Source organism: Bufo gargarizans, chromosome 9 (assembly GCF_014858855.1).
Source record: "Bufo gargarizans isolate SCDJY-AF-19 chromosome 9, ASM1485885v1, whole genome shotgun sequence".
In the NCBI taxonomy this organism is placed as follows: domain Eukaryota; kingdom Metazoa; phylum Chordata; class Amphibia; order Anura; family Bufonidae; genus Bufo; species Bufo gargarizans.
In genome coordinates, this window is record NC_058088.1 from 177,726,117 (window position 1) to 177,748,327 (window position 22,211).

The 22,211-nt window shown below is 46.1% G+C and overlaps 1 protein-coding gene across 1 annotated transcript in view; it reads left to right on the plus strand.

The window, feature by feature from the left end:
* CACNA1F (calcium voltage-gated channel subunit alpha1 F) overlaps positions 1-22,211 on the plus strand; it is a 119,313-nt gene that overhangs the window by 40,952 nt on the left and 56,150 nt on the right. Inside the window, exons 11-20 of the mRNA XM_044268874.1 lie at positions 4,130-4,211; positions 6,013-6,039; positions 6,319-6,479; positions 8,372-8,597; positions 16,990-17,197; positions 17,434-17,554; positions 19,055-19,133; positions 19,675-19,717; positions 20,108-20,153; positions 20,247-20,379. Coding sequence (XP_044124809.1) covers positions 4,130-4,211; positions 6,013-6,039; positions 6,319-6,479; positions 8,372-8,597; positions 16,990-17,197; positions 17,434-17,554; positions 19,055-19,133; positions 19,675-19,717; positions 20,108-20,153; positions 20,247-20,379 — 1,126 coding nt within the window. The remainder of the gene's footprint in view (positions 1-4,129; positions 4,212-6,012; positions 6,040-6,318; positions 6,480-8,371; positions 8,598-16,989; positions 17,198-17,433; positions 17,555-19,054; positions 19,134-19,674; positions 19,718-20,107; positions 20,154-20,246; positions 20,380-22,211) is intronic.

A 22,211-nucleotide genomic window follows, 5' to 3' on the forward strand; every position in this document is an offset into this window, starting at 1 on the left:
TGGAGCCCCAAAAGATGCGGATAGCACTCCGTGTGCTGTCCGCATCCGTTGTTCCGTTCCGAGGACCCACAAAAAAAATATAGCATGTCCTATTCTTGCATGTCCTATTCTCCGTTTTGCGGACAAGAATAGGCATGTCTACAATGGGCCGCCCGTTCCGTTCCGCAAATTGCGGAAGGCACACGAGCAGCTTCCGTTTTTTGCGGATCCGCGGTTTGCAGACCGCATAAAACGGCACGGTCGTGTGCATGAGGCCTTATAAGGCATTCAAGTGATCCTGAGATTGGACTATTTTTGATGCCAGACCATCAGGAAGTTGTATGTTCACCTTTGAACGCCATTTTACAGTTTATATATACACTTGATATTGGAAACAATCAGCAAGCTGGTCAACAGATTGGTCCTCTTAGCTCTACTACTACAGAGAACAATGCTACATCACGATGCATACGACTGAAGCAGGTTCTAGGCAGACTTTGAGCTAGCAAGGAATTTTGGGAGATTTCAGCACCAAAGCCTGCAGTGTTGTGAATGCAGCTCTAAAGTAAAACACCAAGTGTAATGTCTTCCATACACATAGATAAATGTTTTCCAAACTTTTGGTGGGAGCAACCAACCATTTAATGTGTATTGAGGCCTCCTGACTTTCCCGATGACAGAACATCGAGCCAGGAAGGAATGCTGGGAAATTTCAGCATCAAAGTCTGCAGTGTTGTGAATGCAGCTCCAAATTAAAACACCATGGGGGTCATTTATTATGACGCCAGTCTTAATAAAGCCCCTGCGCCGGCGGTGGATCGCCTAAGTTATGAATAGGGGTCAGCCTCTCCATAACTTGGGTGCATCCAGCGCAGTTTCTAAATGTAAGCCAGCTTCCTTGCTGGCTTACATTTAGACCATTTTCTCTGCCTAAACCAGGCGTAGAAAATGATTAATGAGACGGGCCTGCCGGTCCGTCCCCACCCGCACCACGCCCACTTTTTAAGATTTGGTTTAACGTCTGCCATAAATGTCATACAAAGTCGAGCAGGCCTGTGTATGGGGGATCAGGAGAGAGCTGTAAGCAGACTGATATCTTGTGTATGGTCCGCCTAAGGGCTCATGCACACAAACGTATTTTCTTTCCGTGTCCGCTATGTTTTTTTTTTGGCAGACCGTATGCAGAACCATTAATTCAATGGGTCCGTAAAAAAATGGAAGTTATTCCGTGTGCATTCTGTTTCTGTATGTTCGTTCCTCAAAAAAAATATAGAATGTCCTATTGTCCGCATTACGGACAAGGATAGGGACTGTTCTATTAGGGTAAATAATTACAAGAATAGGATGCACTACTGTGGTGGATGCAAAAAGTAACATCTGACTAAACCCTCACACTGATGTTAAAAATGAGACTTTAGCCAGTATATCCTTATATTAAGGACATACCTGAGCCCGCGCACCACGCCAAGGTTTCTCAAGTGGCACAGGACCTAACGCTAAACCTACCTGTACCGTATGGGTAGTACCAGGAGCCAGTGGGCGAATTACAGCAGCGTAAGGTCTGACTCACAGCAAACAGCTCCCAGTTGCCTCCAGTGTGACTAACCACACATACAATGGGAGGAGGCTTAGCGTCCCACCCATGGCTGGTTGATATGTTGCAGGCCTCACAGGTGCACCTAAATGCAACATATCAGCCAGCCACTGGTGGGACTCTAAGCCTCCTCCTCCTCCATTGTATGTGTGGTTAGTCACACTGGAGGGAACTGGGAGCTGTTTGCTGTGAGTCAGACCTTACGCGTCTGTAATTCGCCCACTGGCTTCTGGTACTACCCATACGGTACAGGTAGATTTAGCATTAGGTCCTGTGCCACTTGAGAAACCTTGGCGTGGTGTGCGGGCTCAGGTATTTCCTTAATATAAGGGTATACTGGCTAAAGTCTCATTTTTAACATCAGTGTGAGGGTTTAGTCAGATGTTACAGTAGTAGTGCACCTATTCTTGTAATTACTTATTCTATATATCATTCCACATCCACACATTTTACCATCTGGTGTAGGATGTCTCTGTGACACTTGTGGTCTGTTGCGGGCATCCTCCACTGTATGCATTTTTTGATGGGGATCGCCCTTAGCAAAAGACCACAAGCGCAGTATCTGCTCCCCCGAGTATAAATGCACAGCTGCGTTTGGGGTTGAGCATTTCCTGCCTTTTGAGACCACGTATTTTTGTCATTTAAATTGTACTGTTCTATTTGGGGCCAACTATTCCGTTCCGCAAAATATGAAATGCACACGGGTGTGGCGTCATCCGTATTTTTTGCAGATCTGTTTTTTGCGGACCGTAAAATATATACAGTTGTGCGTGTGCATGAGCCCTAGAGGGCTTATCTCTGTTTAGAACAAAAGGATTGGGCATATTGAAATCCAACAGCCTGATCCCTCTATACCAGGCATGTCCAAACTGCGGCCCTCCAGCTGTTGCAAAACTACAACTCCCAGCATGCCCTAATAGCTGTAAGCTATCCAGGCATGCTGGGAGTTGTAGTTTTGAAACAGCTGGAGGGCCACAGTTTGGACATGCCTGCTCTATACGCATTTGAAGGTCATCTAGACCTGCTCAAAACGGCATGTTCAGCCGTCATTCATCTGTATGGCCAACTCAGGATGAGTATGATATCCTTTATGTATTTAAAAGAGCACTCCGGGATTTTTTTGCCAATATAGTGCAGTACAGGCCATTATTATTATTGGGTATGCCCTGTATATACCTGTTTGATATGCCATTTTGATTCCTTGTTCCTATGGTTTTCCTAATGAATCCTACATTTCCCATCATGCTTGGCTTTGCATAGACAAAGGGCCCAGAGTCTCACCACACTGCACTGCTCTATATAATGGTAGCCATGACAGATTAGTGACACAGCTGCTGTCCCTTCACACCGCAGGGTCCCCATGTTTTCCTATGTGATGCGGCTTCAGCCTGTCATCTCTCGCTCCCCTGTCAGTTCTTCCATGCAGGATGCAGGAAGACCAGTGTGAAACTACATCCTATACAACTACACTGGAGAGTCAACACACCCAGATAGTACAGGCAGGCAGTGTGAGTCAGGAGGTTTATATAACTGCAGCTAATCACTGTATACACTCACCTACTCATATAGGGGAGACATTATATCTTTAACAGATTACAAGGCTATACAGAAGAACATGGAGGGTGAACTACACTGGAGAGTCAACACACACAGATAGTACAGGCAGGCAGTGTGAGTCAGGAGGTTTACAAAACTGCAGCTAATCACTGTATACACTCACCTACTCATATAGGGGAGACATTATATCTTTAACAGATTACAGGGCTCTATAGAAGAACATAGAGGGTGGAGAGGAACCTGAGAGCTGCCAGGAGTGATTTGATAGGTGATGATGTCATTCTGTGGTTCACAGGAAGTCAGACCGAGTTCCTGTTTACACATTAGAGCAAGTATGCTCAACCTGCGGCCCTCCAGCTGTTGTAAAACTACAACTTCCACAATGCCCTGCTGTAGGCTGATAGCTGTAGGCTGTTCGGGCATGCTGGGAGTTGTAGTTTTGGAGGGCCGCAGGTTGAGCATACCTGCATTAGAGCATGCAGTCAGACTTGAGATCACATGACCATAATATCAAAGGTTCAAAATCTATGGATGCAACTGAGTCGGGGGTGAGACAAATTACACTGCTAGAATTCTGGTGGTTGGTTAGTAATATATGTAAAATAAAAAAACAAACGGAGTGCTTCTTTAATGTTTTATGTAGGTTACTTCTATATGTAAACTGTAAAGTGGTGTTACAAGTGGTGGACATGCCCTCTAAATGTGTCAGATTACATATTAAGAACTGAAGTCAGTATCTAATAAAACAGTACAACCGCATTTCACCGTATTTGGCGATCTGATTCACATTTCTATTCCACTGTGATGTTTTATATGTACGAGTGTACATTTATTTATATGTCTCCCCAATCCGTACCAGGGTTCATTGATATCATTTCAGAAAAGAAGAGAATATATGCGGCCTATAAGAAGAGACTGACACGTAAAAAGATGTAGTGAGTAGGTAATAGATATAACTAAGAAATCTCAATAACATGTTTGTTCTGCATTTTTCTGCAGCCAGCCTTCCTGCAAGCGAGACGACATCACTGAATACAGAGAATATAGACGATGAACATACAAACTGCTGCTCCCTGTGCATGTAAGTCATGATCTATCATTAAAGAGGTTCTTTCAGCATGATCAACCCTATTAAACAAGGCATGCTGCCTGGTAGGGCTCACCATGCTGATTAAAATGATGCCCTTCTTTTGTCTGTATGCTAAACAGCTGCAGAGAAAACTGTGTTGTATTCAGATTCAAATGAGCAATTGGAGCACCAGGAGGAGGGGCTGAACTGTTTGAGCACTGCTTTGTAACGCACCCTGTGCTCTGCACACTCCCCCCTCCCCTTGATTGACAGGCCTAGACATCAGTATGCTGAAGGCAGAGCACTACCTACTGTAGCCTAACCACATTGACATATGCTTAGAAAGCTAATAGACATGCTACTGCTTTATACACAGGCACAATATATGATTTATAAAGACACCAGTAATATGTATTAGCTTTCTAAGTATAGAAAAAACATTCTTTTCTATGTGGTATACACGTGAATTCACACCCGTATTTTCTGTCCTTGTGCGATCTGCAGACCCATTCATTTCTATCGGATGAGCCGCAAATGATAGAACACGTCCTATTCTTCAATGTTTTGCAGACAAAAATGGGCATTTTTTCAGTGGGGCCCGTGAAAAGTGCAGGACGCACACAGACCACATCCGTATTTTGTAGAACCGCAGTTTGCAGACGGTCGTGTGTAAGCACCCTTATGCATGTGTGAAATTGGCCCTACACTGACCCATTACTTGTAGAAGACAAGCCCCCCCCAAACACTGCAGAGGAGGGTCTATAATTGGACATATTCAGTCTAGTGTGAATGCACCCTTACACTTGTGTTAAACTGGCCCAACACTGACCAATTACTAGTAGAAGACAAGCCCCCCTTACCCCAACACTACCGAGACGGGACTATAATTAGACATGTTCAGTCTTTGGTACTTACAGATAGGCCTTGTTTATATTTCTGTGTCCATTTCACGTACGTGAAAAAATCGGTACATGTTTCACCCATGAAGATGTCCATGTTTGGTCCATGTGTCCATTTTTTGTCCTCCATTATATTCCATGGACATTGCTCGTTAAAGGGGTGGTCCGGGTTCAGAGCTGAACCCGGACATACCCATAATTTCACCCAGGCAGCCCCCCTGATGTTAACATCGGACTATTTCATGCTCCGATGCTCTCCCTTGCCCTGAGCAGGATCGCACAGGGCAAGGGCTCTTTTATTTACCATAGCACACTGCCGGGCGGAGGCTTCCGCAGCTCCAAAGCTCACCCATCAATGCCGGTGATGTCACCGGGCTCACTGCTGGGCGGAAGCCTCCGCCTGACAGCCCAAAGGAGAGCCCGGTACATCACCTGAACTCCAGAAAATGCTGCAGGGCAAAAGGAGAGCATTGGAGAAGTTCATGCTCCGATGCTCAAGTCAGAGGGGCTGCCTGGGTGAAGATATGGGTATGTCCGGGTTCAGCTTTGAACCCGGACAACCCCTTTAATTTCCAGATCATCTCCTATTAGTAGTCAGTGACAATGGATGTTGCGTCCGTGTTTTTTCACAGACCCATAGACAATAATGGGCACGTTTGGTCCGCATCACAGAACAAAGTAGTTCATGTCTCCATGATTTTTTTCGCTCACTCACGGTCAGTAAAAAAGTATCGATGTGTGAACAAACACATAGAAATCAATGGGTACATTTGCTGTCCGTGGAAAATGCGGACATCACAAGTCAGTGAAAAATGGAAATGTGATCGAGGCCATATTTAGTCAAATTAATCATCTGTCTGGATATCAAATACATTTACAACAAATTCTTCTGTTTCTATTATTTGCTTATGCAGGAGCAAGCTGGGTCAGACAGGTTGCTGGTGAGTAATGACAATGCTATTACACCCTTTTTGGGCTTAAACCTTGTTCACACATTGCTGTTTTGATGCAGCAACCATTGTGTGACCTCAGTGTTTCCCTATGGTGGAAAGGCAACAAGCACAAGAATTCCAGCCATGAGAGATTTCTTGTAATTGCGCTGCTTTTACCTCAATTTTTGCCACTTTTGTAATGAAAATACTTTAGGCATCTGCTAGAAAATAGATGCTTCTAAATTCATATATGTCAGCTTTTAATAAACAATATGTGTTCTCCGACAGTCGAAAGCTGAGACGATGGAACAGAGCGTTAAGGAGGAGATGTCGTCTGGCGGTAAAATCTGTCACTTTCTATTGGATGGTTCTGATCCTGGTTTTTCTTAACACGCTGACCATAGCATCTGAGCACTACCGGCAGCCGGAATGGCTGACCCAGATACAAGGTAGGAGGCTTGATGAATAGATCAAATTTGGATAGTTTAAAGAGGTTTTCCCTATCACAGACAATGCAGACATATTGCTAGGATATGCCCCCATTGTTTGATGGGTGCGGGTCCCACCTTTGGAACCTACACTGAGAACGTTCTGGATAGCGCACTGCGCATGCGCAGCCCCCCTATATTCATTTCTATGGGGCTGTTGAAAATAGCCGAGCACTGGCTCGGATATTTCTGTCGGCCCAATAGAAATGAATGGTAGAGGTGATCGCACAAGCGCTGTGCACCCCCATTCACTTGTATAGGGAGAGTGCTTGGCGGTGGCCGGACCCCGCTCCATTCTCGGCGTAGATGCCGGTCCCAGAGGTGCCCCCTAGCAATATGCCCCCATTGCCTGTGATGGTAATACCCCTTTAAAGAGGTTTTCCCATCTCATATATTGGTGGCATAGCGCTAGGATATGCCACCAATCTCAGAGACCTCAGAGACCCACACCTATCTCTAGAACGTGGCCGCCAAAGCGAAAATGTGCACAGGATGCTTTCGATTCACTTCTATGGAAGTTCTGAAAAGAGCAGAGTTGGGCGCGCTTGGCTATTTCCAGAGCTCCCAGTGAAGTGAATGGAGACAGCACTCTACGAGAGCCACCATCTCTCCTTTCACCTCTATGGGAGTTACGTAAACAGCTGAGCCGGTGCTCAACTATTTTCAGCACTCCTCTATAAATCAATGGAGGGCTGCCACGCTTTCGTGGTCACTTTGATGGCCCCATTCTAGAGATGGTACCTGCACCTATTTGACATTAGTGGCATATCCTAGCGATATGCCACCAATGTATGAGATGGGCCAACCCCTTTAAGACCCTTTTACACAGGCTGAGGATTGGGCCAGTTATGGGGAACGAGAGCTCCTACGAAAGCTTGTTTCCTATAACTGCCCCGTGTAAATGTGCCGAAAAAAGAGCAAAACTCTTGTTTGTCAGGTTACCCAATTGTTTATTCGTTATATAAAATCCTTGTTCGTCAGCATCACATCCCTGTTAACACACAGTAATGAGCTGCCGTCAAACAATGAATCTGTGTGAGGATGAACGATCCTAGTAGTGATCGTTCATCCCCATGCAGAGGGTATGATTGCTGCATGTAAATGCAGCGCACATGAGGGAGCAATGATCGGTAGCGAATGGTTTATTCCTGATCATTGCCCTGTGTATTGGCCCATTATATTGAGTTCAGACTGCTCAATGCAGGTTTCATTGTTTTCTTAACTATTAAGTTGTAGGGAACATTTTGACTTGATGTATTTACCTTCACTTTGCCCAATTCCTACGACCACTGTAAGGATCTGTCCTTGACGACGGGTTAGGCAGTGGCACATAAAATGGACATCAAAGGTTAAAAGTCCAAATAGGGTTTATTTCCTTCATAAACACCACAGGCATCCAATTTCTGCATCCAGATGGGTGAAACCACGGCACTAAATAATACATGAATAAAATACCTGCCCGTCTGGGCACTAACTAAAAAAAAGGTTACCTCACCTAGGTACTTCAGAACAAACAGGGGGATCAGGCTTTGTACAGCCTCCAAGCTCTGACCCAGACTGACAATTTGATTCCTCTATTGACTCCCCAGTAACTATCTGAAAACAACTTAGGCTAGGGGAAATAGCGGTACTGGAGTGGGGTGGAATGGTAGGTCCCTCTACCAATTTTACCTACCATTCCCAAAAAAAATCCAGCCCATAAATAAAGTCTGAATAAACCAGTTCCAGCAAACTATACTTTGTTGAAATCATACAGCCATTTGGATTCCTATTATCTTGGATAGATATAATCCCCCCCCCCCCCCCCAGAACTTTACCAAGGACATTGTTACACCACCCTTCTTATTTTTCAGGCTATGCTAATAAGGTGCTGCTTTCTCTCTTCACTCTGGAAATGCTCCTGAAATTGTACAGTCTGGGTTTCCAGGCCTATTTTGTGTCATTCTTCAATCGATTTGACTGCTTTGTCGTATGCGGTGGCATCCTGGAGACCGTTCTTGTTGAGTTCCATATCATGTCCCCGCTGGGAATTTCTGTCCTTCGCTGTGTGCGGCTGCTGAGGATCTTCAAGGTCACAAGGTCAGCAGGACGAGGTGTGCGGTCACACGAGTCTGAGTGTCTTTGTGGACTGTAATTCAATTAAAGGGATTGCACTTTGCAGCTAGCATTAGGAAGGCAGGAAGGCATCTTTTCTTAAGAGTCTGGGGGTCATTTATTATCCAGAAATACGCCTCGATTAGTTGCGCCGCAATCTGCGACTTTTCTCCAGTCACGCCAGGTCGAAAATAGTGGGCGGGGAAGGGGACGGGCAGCAGGCCTATCATATTCATCATTTTCTATGTGTGTTTTAGGCGTAGAAATGGTCTAAATGTAAGCCAGTTAGGAAACCGTCTTACGTTTAGACTGGCGGTGGATGTGCCGAAGTTATGTAGAGGCCGGCGCCAGATATAGGGTTTATTGAGACCGGCGTTTGTTTTCATAAATGATCAGTAGGAGTCTGACTGCAGGGACCCCCCCCCCCACACACACACACACACACAATCCTTAAAGGGGTTATCCAACCCATATGCCCGGGCCCCAATGTAAGTACACAATGTACTTACCTGGCTCCCTGGCACCCATCCCGCTTCTGAAGCCTGCATGGCCAACGCTGCTTCTCCCTGTGCGCAGATGAAAACATCCGGTGTTGGGGGTCAGCCAATGGCAGGTGGTGACGGGGACAAGCTTCCCTAGCATTGCGGGTGACGCTAGGGAGGCTTGTCCCCGTCATTGGCTGCCACCCCCCCAATGCCTGATGTTTTCATCCTCGCACTGGGAGGAGCAGCGGGGACCAGGAGCGACGCAAGTGCCGGGGAGCCAGGTAAGTACATTGTGTGTGAGGGGCCCGAGCATATGGATGGGCATTTTAGAGAATGGATAACCCCTTTAAAAGAAACCAAAGAGGTATCTTCCCAAGAAAAGAGAACCATCTCGCTAGCATCACCTTGTGGAAGTGGCTCCAACTTTTTAAAGGGAACCTGTCACCGGGATTTTGTGTATAGAGCCGAGGACATTGGTTGCTAGATGGCCGCTAGCACATCCGCAATACCCAGTCCCCATAGCTCTGTGTGCTTTTATTGTGTAACAAAAACGATTTGATACATATGCAAATTAACCTGAGATGTGTCCTGTATATGAGATTAGTCAGGCGCAGGACTCATCTCAGGTTAATTTGCATATGTATTAAATCGTTTTTTTTTACACAATAAAAGCACACAGAGCTATAGGGACTGGGTATTCTGGATGTGCTAGCGGCGATCTAGCAACCCATGTCCTCAGCTCTATACACAAAATCCCGGTGACATGTTCCCTTTAACTACAGTCCTCTTGGGACAAACCTCTTTTGCATATTATTTTCCCATGGAGCATTGCCAATACATCTCCATACATAGTTGGTCTCTTTAAGGAGAACAGCTCCCTGCCTAAAAGAAACCAGTCTTGTTCATAATGCAGTCCAATCTGAGAGCTGCATATCATAGAGCAGGAGGAGCTGAGCAGACTGATATATAGTTTATAGGAAAATATTCTGTATAACTATATAGTTTTTGGCGTAGGAGTCCAGTGGGCGGTCCTACTCAGTGATTGACAGCCTTTCATGCATGATTTTTGCACAGAGATATCTGTCAGTCACTGATGGGACTTCCCATTGAATGTCTAATCATAGAAAGAGCAGAGGGATTTCAATCTGGCAGAGGCTTTCTTCCCTCTCTCCGCTAAGGATGCATATGCATGCTCGGCCGGGTGTTTGTGGGTGTGCGGAGGGCCAGGACAGACAGCCATTGCCCGAAGAACACTGTGTAATGTGCATAGCCGAGCCTAGCTTAGATCAATAAATATCAAGTTATACTGAATCGTTTCCCACAAAACTATCAATCTACTCGGCTCCCACTGGTTTGTAACACGCTCCCAGCTGCATTTTCAACATGGCAGGTTCCCTTTAAGATGATGCGACACACATGAGATGTGTATCTGTAGACCACGCGCATGTCAAGCTAAGCTCGGCTATGCACATTACACAGTGTTATTCGGGCAATGCCTGTCTGTCCTGGCCCTCCGCACACCCACAAACACCCGGTTAAGCATGCATATGCATCCTGAGCGGAGAGAGGGAAGAAAGCCTCTGCCAGATTGAAATCCAACTCCCCTGATATCTGTCGTTGGAGGAGAGTCGAGAGTCCCCCATACACAGCAGATGGTTGGGCCAATCTCACCGAAATTGACAGGTTCTGCCAATATTTATCCAATGTGATGTCACGGCCATGGTTATGGTCGTGACTCCTGAACCGCATGCGGTTGTCAGCGGTCTTTGGTTTGGTTGTCAATCACAGGTGAGGGCTGTGGTATTTGCCTCACCTGTGGTTGCCGCTGGCAACAGTATGTGTGTGGCAGCATAGCAGTCTGTGCTGTATCGTGGCAGCTTGCTATGTTGTGCATGCGGTTCCGTTTGGCATGTGTGTATGTGTGCACTTGGTTTGATGTTATTGTGTGCACTTCCCCTTTAAGTGGTGTTTTCCCTTCCCTGGTGGTGGAAGGGTTAACTCCCTTTCTGTGTGTGTGAGACACTGGGTGTGTCTGTGTGGGTGTGGCCTCTTAGGCCTATAAAGCCTCTGTGTTTGGCATGTCTCAGTGGGTTGCTTCAGCCATGCTTAGCTGGAGCAGCCTCTTGTGCATTCCATCTGCCAGTGGGGGCCACCCTTGTGGTCATAAACTATCTGTGACTCTTTAGTTGATGTTGATGTCCATTTGATGTTTTCCTTCATTATGTTATGCACCTATGGATCTGGTTTCCTGTGTGTTTGTGTGTGTGCTGTGTCCATTTGTGTTTGGGTGTGGACACTTGCTGTCTTGCATGGGATCCAGTCTGAGTGTCTGTGGCAGGTAGATGTGGAAGTGCTTTTCAGCCTCCTGCCATATCCATAGGCTGTTTATGTTCCTTTCCCTGCAGCTTGGCCAGTGAGACTCCTGTTCATTCGTGTCCAGAAAGAACAGGTCGTCTTACCCTGCTCCTTGTTCCAGGGCAATCCTGAGGGCTAGTAGGGACCCCTAGGCATCCGGTGTATGAGTCCTCCCACCTTCAGGGTTGACTCATATGGATAGGAGTCAGGGTCAGTTTAGGGACGCGATAGGAGGTGACCTGCTCCCTAATACTGTCGTCCTGGTCAAGCAACGCGTTACATCTTCTGGTATCGCACAGCTAAGGGTTTTCCCCATCCTCAGCCGTGACATGTGAATGGCCATGTGTGGTGAGAGCTGCTGACAATTTGATGTCTATAGTAGTACATAAAAGAGCCGATGTTAATAAAATAAGTTAGATCTATCAGTAAAGTTCTTATGTCTGTGGCCAGCTTCAAGGGGTTGTCTCACTTCAGCAAATCGCGTATATCATATAGAAAAAGTTAAAGGGGTTTTCAGAGATTTTAATACTGATGACCTATCCTCTGGATCAGCTGTTTGAGAAGGCATCGGCTTTCGCAGTAGCGCCGTGACCTCCTCTCAGCTCGCCAGGCACAGCGCCAATCAGCAGGGATCCCGGGTGTCGGACCCCCACCAATCAGATACAGATGACCTGTCCAGAGGACAGGTCATCAGTCTAAAAGTCTCAGGAAAAAAAAAACTCTAATACGAGGCACTTACTAATGTATTGTGATTGTCTATATTGCCTTCTTTGCTGGCTGGATTCATTTTTCCATCGCATCGGTTATGACCACCCTGCAATCCATCAGCAGTTGTCGTGCTTGCACACTATAGGAAAAATCGCCTACCTCTCTGGTGGCCTGGACTGTGGGAGCGCACATAGGCACGTATGCGCACTAACTCCCGTCCCGGCCACCTCATATCTGCGCCACAGCGGTGGCCATAACCCTTGGATAAAGGCAGCGTATAATGTGATGGAAAAACGAATCCAGCCAGCAAAGGAGGCAATATGGACAATCACAATACATTAGTAAGTGTCTTGTATTAACTCTGCCTACATGATAAATGCCATTACAGTTGGATAATGTACCCCACTGTATGCCTATATGGTGCAACCTTCTGGCGGAGGTATATGTCGGGATATTCTTGCAATGTATACCTCCAGTGTAGGTGAACAGAGCCTTAGCTGTGACATAAATATCTATAATAGGAGAGACTCAGAATATTAGTATAACAGTGATTAAACAATCTTTAAAACCACCATCCAAAATTATAATATAAGTGATGTACAAGACATGCAAGAGTGAATCATTAAACATGCTGAGTTCATCCAGAGATTCATATCGCACCCGCTGTCCTCCTTAAATAGCAACTTTCACAGTTTTCATTGTGTCATGTCCGCCTGAAGAGAACAGTGGGTGCCGTACATCAGGACACTTTCATCCTGAGATCAGCTCTCTCGTTCCTTTGTGCGGTCTGGTTCTATGAAGCATTAATTGAGAGGCTTATACCATTCAGAGGTGCATCTTTAAATTGTGTTTCACAGAAATCCTGCAGATACATTTGTAGAGAGAGACATATTGTACGTTATTGGCGAGCCTGTCAGAGGTTTGATCATGTCCCCAAGCTTCTCGTCCTAGTCTCATTTCTTCTTCTTCTCTTTCAGTGTAATAGCAATAATGTAGCAGAATATAGGAATTGCAGAAGGCAGCTTTCCAGTCTTCTGAATGGTGCCTAGTTTTAGCTGTAATTCATGCTCCTGCATTAGTATATAATTAATGCATTCAAGGAGTCTGGAAATAGGACAGACAAGCAGGACACGGAGAGGAGGAAGCCAGATGTTGAGTCAGCAAAAGGAACCAGGCAGACAGTCCAAAGGACATGGCAGTGGCATAGCCAGAACAAGGCCAGGGTCAGGAACAAATTCAGAAGGCAATCAGCAGTAGAACAAAAGGAACCAGGCAGACAGTCTAAAGGACATGGCAGTGGCATAGCCAGAACAAGGCCAGGGTCAGGAACAAATTCAGAAGGCAATCAGCAGTAGAACAAAAGGAACCAGGCAGACAGTCTAAAGGACATGGCAGTGGCATAGCCAGTGACAAGGCCAGGGTCAGGAACAAGTTCAGAAGGAAATCAGCAGTAGAACAAAAGGAACCAGGCAGACAGTCTAAATGACATGGCTGTGGTGTAGCCAGGGACAAGAACAGGGTCAGGAACAAATTCAGAAGGCAATCAGCAGTAGAACAAAAGGAACCAGGCAGACAGTCTAAAGCAGTGTTTCCCAACCCGTGTGCCTCCAGCTGTTGCAAAACTACAACTCCCAGCATGCCTGGACAGCATTTGGCTGTGCGGGCATGCTGGGAGTTGTAGTTTTGTAACAGCTGGAGGCACACTGGTTGGGAAACACTGGTCTAAAGGACATGACAGTGGTGTAGCCAGTGACAAGGCCAGGGTCAGGAACAAGTTCAGAAGGCAATCAGCAGTGGAACAAAAGGAACCAGGAAGACAGTCTAAAGGACATGGCAGCGGTGTAGCCAGGGACAAGAACATGGTCAGGAACAAATTCAGAAGGCAGTCAGCAGTAGACCAAAAGGAACCAGGCAGACAGTCTAAAGGACATGGCAGTGGCGTAGCCAGGGACAAGGCCAGGAACAAATTCAGAAGGCAATCAGAAGCAGAACAAAAGGAACCAGGCAGACAGTTGAAATGACATGGCAGTGGCATAGCCAGGGACAAGGCCAGGGTCAGGAACAAATTCAGGAGGCAAATACAATAAAAGAAACATGCGAACAAGAGCCAGTATGGGCTAAAACTTAATCAGGAAGCAACACGTTATAGACCAATTCTCCCTGACGGCATAAATGGGCGCCAGTTGCCTGGCAATTCAACGCTGCTGGCTGAGGAGGGAGGTAGAGCTGTGGTCTGGAATCAGTGGCCATGGCTGAGATCAGGAGCAGTGGAGGAAGTGTTTGGATTCCTTGTAGCCATCAGCAGGAGCCAAATGAGATACGGCGCTGGAACTGAACGAAGTGAGTGATAATGATTGCAGATAGGTTGTCCCCTATGTGTCCAAGGGTTTAATATACACAGTAGATAGGTAAGTAGGACGAACGTTGCCCATAGGCACACAAGGCTTGTGCCTTTGAGCACCCCTGGGGGAATGGCGCCCACCAAAGGAAAATTTTTACATGAATACACTGAACCGTGTACGTAAATTATGAGTATTTATAAGCTAATTTGAAGCATACAGTGCTGTGGGGATAAGAGGGGGCACTCAAGGAAAGCCTGTAGAGGGCACAAGATGTACGAGTAGACTAATTTTTTAAAACCATATGGGACCTTAAAGGGGTTGTGCACCATTAAATGTAATTTTAATTAAATTCGGCATAAAAAAACTAGTTAAGTTTGTAATTTACTTTATGTTACATAAATGGTCCAGGTGTCAGATGTTCTCTTTACTTCATTATAAGGGCGCCTCCTGGTGTTTAATCTATATAGTGATGTGCACTTCCACCTACTTAGGTGGTCGCACATGGTTAGTTCCATAGTTTAACTGCCACCAGCCATATCTGCTGTTAGAAGCTGTGCCAATTAAAGGGAGAGGGCAGCTGTAGAAAGGACGTGCCCCTGAGCTATGGTAGGGAGAGAGCTGCTGCAGAAAGGATGCACCCCAAGCTGTGATAGGGAGATAGCTGCTGCAAAAAGGACACGCCTCCTGAGCTGTGATAGGGAGATAGCTGCAGCAGAAAGACCATACTCCCTGAGCTGTTATAGGGAAAGATCTACAGCAGAGAGGACATGCCCCTGAGCTGTGATAAGGAGAGAGCTACAGCAGAAAGGACATACCCCCTGAACTGTGATAGGGAAAGAGCTACAGCAGAAAGGACATACCCCCTGAGCTGTGATAGGGAGAGTGCTGCAGCAGAAAGGACATACACCCTGAGCTGTGATAAGGAGACAGCTGCTGCAGAAAGAATGCACCCCAAGATGTTATATGTAATAGGGAAAGAGCTGCTGCAAAAAGGAATCATCTCCTGCGCTGTATAGGGAGAGTGCTGCAGCAGAAAGGACATACTCTTTGAGCTGTGATAGGGCGAAAGCTACAGCAGAAAGGACATTCCCCCTGAGCTGTGATAGGAAGATAGATGCTGAAGAAAGAATGCACCCCAAGCTGTGATAGGGAGAGAGCTGCAGCAAAAAAGACACATCTCCTGAGCTGTGATAGGGAGAGAGCTGCAGCAGAAAGGACATACCCCCTGATCTGTGATAGGGAGAGAGCTGCAGCAGAAAACACATACTCCCTGAGCTGTGATAGGGAGAGAGCTATAGCAGAAAGGACATGCCCCCTGAGCTGTGAAAGGGAGAGAGCTGCTGCAGAAAGGATAGACCCGCAAGCTGTGATAGGGAGAGAGCTGCTACAAAAAGGACACAACTCCTGATCTATGATAGGGAGAAAACTGCAGCAGAAATGACATACTCCTTGAGCTGTGATAGAGAGAGAGAGAGCTACAGCAGAAAGTACATACCCCCTGAGCTGTGATAGGGAAAGAGCTACAGCAGAAAGTACATACCCCCTGAGCTGTGATAGGGAGATAGCTACAGCAGAAAGGACATACCCCCTGAGCTGTGATAGGGAGAGAGCTACAGCAGAAAGGACATACCCCCTGAGCTGTGATAGGGAGAGAGCTACAGCAGAAAGGACATACCCCCTGATCTGTGATAGGGAGATAGCTACAGCAGAAAGTACATACCCCCTGAGCTGTGATAGGGAGATAGCTACAGCAGAAAGGACATACCCCCTGAGCTGTGATAGGTAGAGAGCTACAGCAGAAAGGACATACCCCCTCAGCTTGGATAAAATCTAGCAGAGCAATTAGAGCGCAATGAATGAGGAGATCTCTGGATCCATGTGAGGTACCGGGCTGGTTCTAGCTTTGTTAGAAAGAGAATGTCCTATACTATATGATGTCTGATTTTCATTTTTCACATCAATCAGGAGTTTTGTCATTGCATCCTACTAATAAAACGGGTTGCATGCTGCTCCATGTCTCAGTGTTTGTCTTAGGGTCTATTCACACGACTGTATCCGTTTTGAGATCCGCAAAACATAGATACCGGCTGTGTGCGATCCACATTTTGCGGTCCCGCGCATTCCCCCCTGTGTTAGGGAAATGCCTATTTTTGTCTGCATATACAGGCAGGAATAGGACATGTTCTATCTTTTTCACATGGTGCTCTGTCCGCATCTTTTGTGGTCCCATTGAAATTAATGGGTCCGCATCTGATCCGCTAAATATGTGGTTCGGATGCAAACCGAAAATACGGTTGTGTGAATGGGCCCTTATGTGCAGGTGATAGGTATTGTCCCGTGTGTCCCGAAAATATTTATATTGTGGAAGATTCATATTTTTTCATCTCTTCTGTGACCCCATGGATGATGGTGATGATAGTGATGTTATACGATATAATGCCCTGTCATTCATCGTGTCCCCTCTCTCTCTTCCTCCACGACCTCCAGACACTGGGCATCGTTAAGTAACCTGGTCGCCTCACTGCTGAACTCCATGAAGTCCATTGCTTCTTTACTGCTGCTTCTCTTCCTCTTCATCATCATCTTCTCCTTGCTTGGGATGCAACTTTTTGGTGGAAAGTTCAACTTTGATGAGACCCAAACCAAAAGAAGTACTTTTGATACCTTCCCACAGGCACTGCTCACTGTATTCCAGGTGAGGGCTGTTCTGGGATGGTGATATCGATATCTTACCCAGGACGGGCCCAAAATATCATATCATTGGAGGTCCTGCTCCCAACATACCCACCGATCAGCTGGGCCAGGGAACGTGTCTGACCCTCCTAAGGATAGGCCCCCGAAATCAAAATCCCAGCCAGAAAAACCTATTTTGGTAGTGCATATGTTTAGGTTGATGTCTAATCAGTTGTCTTCATCATTTTCTCGCTTTAGATCCTGACCGGTGAAGACTGGAACGCAGTGATGTATGATGGGATCATGGCGTACGGTGGCCCATTCTTTCCAGGGATGCTGGTCTGCGTGTATTTTATCATCCTCTTTATATGTGGAAATTGTATCCTATAATTTCTCACCTTCATATAGCATTTAAATTATGGGCACAGTCATCACCCTCCTGGTTTTTTTTTTCGGCGATTTCTGTAAAAAGTTTATACTATGATCTGTTCACTTTGCCCCAAAAGCCTCCATTATGGAGGTGGTCTACTCATGTAGGGCTTAGGTTTGGGGGCCTTGATGCAACACGGAGCCCTGGACTGCTGTATGTACATTACAAGCACCAAAAAACGGAGCCACGTGTATTCGGTTCCGTCCAATTGACTGAATCGGCCAAATTAGGACCAGTAGATGAAAAGTGCTGGTAGCCAGTCAAGGTGTTTGCATGAAAGGAAATTAGTTGCTGGTAATTAAGAGAAAGCAGTCTAAATCATCCATGATGGTGGACATTGGCCAAACAATCCTATATAGTGCAAATTGGTCTCGAATCTATCAAGTACCATAGTGGGGAACCAATTATCAAATACCAGTAGCTACAGGGAAATGTCTACCTACCAACTGGCTTCAGAGGTGTCATTTTAAGGGGGTTGTCCAAGTGTCAGATTCCCGGTGCCCCATCTGTTTGCGCCCCAGTGATCGACGTGGCCTCCTCACAGATTGCCCCGCACCTCAGTCCACGCCATGGCCTCCTTGCAGCTTGCCCTAGGCCAGTTATGTCACGTTCATCAGTCACGTGGCCTAGGCGCAGCTCAGTCCCATTCAAGTGAATGGGGCTGAGCAACAATACCAAGCTTAGCCACTATACAATGGATGGCGCTATACAAAGGTCGGCCTCTTCAAACTGCCGATCCGCAGAGGGTCCTGGGTGTCGGCCTCCCACTGACTAGATACAGAGGACCTATCCTGAAGGTAGGTCATCAATCAATATAAAACACTGGGAAAACCCCTTTAAGCTCCTGGGCACCAGTGCAAAATCCATAACAGGGCCCCTACTTTTCTATATGTCATTTATAATACTGATGTCTTTACATGTGACAGCGAGGCTTATGGGCGCCTTTCAGCACAGAACAAAGCCGCAGTTTCAGGGTGCTTTTATTCAAGTTGGCGTCTTTAAAGATTTAGACTAAAGGGGTTGTCCAAGTTGGTGGGGGTACAAGAACCGATACTCACCTCACCAATCCCCTGCTGCTCCTGTTCTGTAGCTGCTCGGGTCTCTGCACGTCTCTACTTCCTGGTCCCGTCTCAACACACAGGAAATTATCACTCAGCCAATCACTGGATGCAGCAGTGACCCGCCTCAGCCAGTGATTGGCTGAGGGGTCATTTCCTGTGTGTCAAGGCAGGAGCAGGAAGTAGAGACGCGCAGAGACCCGAGCAGCATCAGAATGGGAGCTGCTGGAGATCTGTGAAGTGAGAATTATGGGCAGTGAGCCCGCTGCCACAAAGTGGAAAACCCCTTTAAGCTTAATATTATGCGAGGATGTGGGGGAATACCTGGTGTTAGGAGAGGATTTCTTGTAGACCATATACCGGTAGATACGTCCTTGACATTTCTGCACAGATATATTACTGAATGTCTTCTTAGCTATCGCTGTGGACAATCTGGCTGATGGAGACAATATTAACAGCAAAGATAAGAAGTGAGAATAACGTCAAACGACTAGACCTCCAAACAGAGTCCGGTCGGCTTACGAGCACTGGTGTAGTAAATTGTAGTGTTACCATAAGCAGCCTATGAAATGACAGTTTCTATTCCTTCAGTGCATGTTAGAATAAAGGGAGTAATTTCATTGGCGGTTACTGGAGATCTCGCTATATATATGCACGATGCATATAGGACCACATTTATTAAGACCAACGTTGTAGACGCCGGTCTTTAGAAGCCCCTGCCCTGGCGGTGGATTTCCGAAGTTAGGAAGAGGCGCCAGCCTCTAAATAACTTTGGCATGTCCACCGCCGATTCTAAATGTAACACAGCTTCCTTGCTGTCTTACATGTAGACCATTTTCTACGCCTAAACCAGGCGTAGAAAATGATGAATGAGACGGGCCTGCTGGCCGATCCCCGCCCATGCCACGCCCCCTTTTTTTTAGACCTGGCATGAGCGGGAAAGTCATATACATGAGCTATTCGGCTGGTCAGTAGATTTTTAACAACCCCTCCATTTGTAATTACTTCCAGGGGAGGCAAGAAGTCAGGGAAGAAAGAAGATATCTCAGCCAAGGTAAGGCTTGCATTTACATCCTATATAAAAATTATACTATATATATATAAATATATATTTATTATACAATATATTATAAAAATAATACAATAATTTAGGTGTATTAAAGGTTTGCAAACCATATAGAAATATACCTTATATTATTGTACAGATCACTGGTAATTTAGTAAATTCTATGGGATTAAATAAAACATGGCTGCTTCCTTACAAAACATGTGGCGGTTTTGCCCATAGGCGGTGCTTGATATTGCAGCTCAGACCCATTTGCATAGGACCGAGCTGCAGTACCAGACCCAGCCCATGGACAAGAGAGGCGCTGTTTCTAATCCCAAACAACCCTTCTGAAGAGAACCTTTCCTCTTCCTGAATGCACACGTGTCTGTCCTGCAGGTCCCAGCTGAAGAAGATCACGAGGAAGAAGAGGGAAGTGAAGAATGTAAGTAGATGTCGCCACGCCGTCATTTATGAACGGTTACATTTTTGTCATTCGTCGCTGCAGTCGCACCACTCCTCTTTGTGTCCTCAGCAGCTGAAGATGAGGAAGATGAAGAGGGAAGTCTACCGGATTCTCACCTGGATAAACTGGCTGAGTTTGCACCAAAGGAGAAAGTCCTTCCAATCCCAGAGGGCAGCGCCTTCTTCATTCTGAGCAACACCAACCCGTGAGAGGCTTTATCACACTGTTTGCGTTCCTGTTTTGTGTAGTTTGCATCTTTTGCCTATAAATGGCGTGACGGCAGTATGGGGTTAGGAGCGCCCGATCGACTGATTTGGGTTTTTACGACCACATCTTCAGTGGGTCCAGGGAATGATGTCTAGAGACACCCGTGGAAGTTGCATATCCCAACAAAAAGATTGGGCATGTTGAAACCCAACTGTTTCCCCTACATCTGTCTCTGAGGAGAGTCAGGACACCTCCATACACATTAGATGATGGAGCGGTCCCACCAAAATTGTCAAAATTGTTCATCCAATTTGCATGGCCGCCTTAAAGGGGTTGGGCACTAATTTCCAGACCTCTCAAACTGGCGGTGATCATACTTACCTAATCCCCAGCGCTAGGTCCAAGCTCATCTGCTTGCCGTCCACCGATGCTTGTCACAGGTCACTCCGTGTAAAATTCCTGTTTGACACCGCTGCAGCCAATTGCTGACCGCTGCTCCCCTTGCGTCATGTCAAATAGTCACGTGATGCAAGGGGAGCAGATCACCGCTGCAGCCAGTGATTGGCTGCAGCAGCATCAAACAAGAAGGTTACACGGAGGGTCCCGAGACAAGCAGCGGAGGCTGGGGAGGGAACGAGCCGAGATCAGGTAAGTATGGGTCCCGCCAGTCTGACAGGTCTGGAAATTAGTGCACAACCCCTTTAAATGCTATCTCTAGACTCAGTAGCTGGTCACAGATATTGTATAGGTGGTGGAGGCTAGGACTGGGGCCACTGGTGGCATTTTACTTTCCCAAATGGCAATGTCACCACTGAGGCCAGTCATTGGCTGCAGCAGCACATGTGACCCCATCTGTGCAGAAGTTGATGATCGAAAAATCAGTGAAGAGAGCAGGAACAAAATGGCAGGGAGCAAGTGTATATGGATTTCACCAAGGTATTCAGGCTGGGGTGCAAAAAGAGAATTAAAATGAGCTTTAAGCTCTATTTAAAGGGGTTGTCTAGGAATATATTTCATCTTAAATTACCTGCTAACCCTAAAGGTTCACATACTTTTGCCACTCACAGACATGTGATATTGGATGGTTTTCCTCAATAAATAAATGACCAAGTCTAATATTTTTGACTCATTTGTTTGATTTGATTATATTTAGCTACTTTTAGGACTCTGATGTAGTTTTAGTTCAAATTTACGTAGAAATATAGAAATTTCTGAAGGTTTCATGAACCTTCAAGCACCACTATAGGTGTACCCATGGCCTCCTGTAGTGCTGTATCACAAACCAATCCCAATTTGTATTGGCAACCATGTAATTAAATATTACATTTCCCCCTTTCACATTTTTATTTAAAGGGGTTTTCTGGGAATACATAATTTCTAACATGTGCCCGCAGCCTGCCTCCCCTACTGAAAGGATCATACTTACCTGCTCCCCGCCATTCCGGTCCTACGTTCTTGCTGCTGTGTCTCCATCTTCTGGTCCAGGGTTTATTTTCTTCCTCTCAGGCGTGGACATGGTCACCTGATCCTCTTCAGCAAACCGGTGGCTTCAGAGGTGATGTGTCCACAAGAGACATATCACCGCCGAAGCCTTTGTGACCCCCTTGTGCAGCAATAATTGCAACTTAATGTTTCCGGTAATCGGTTATTAGTCCTGCATGTTGGCTTGGAGGAATTTTATACCATTCCTCTGTACAAAACATCTTCAGCTCTGTTCCGCTGGTGGGTTTCCTCTTATGAGCTGCTCGCTTCAGGTCCTTCCACATCATTTTTATGGGATTAAGGTCAGGATTTTGACTTGGCCATTCCAAAACTTTCATTTTATTCTTC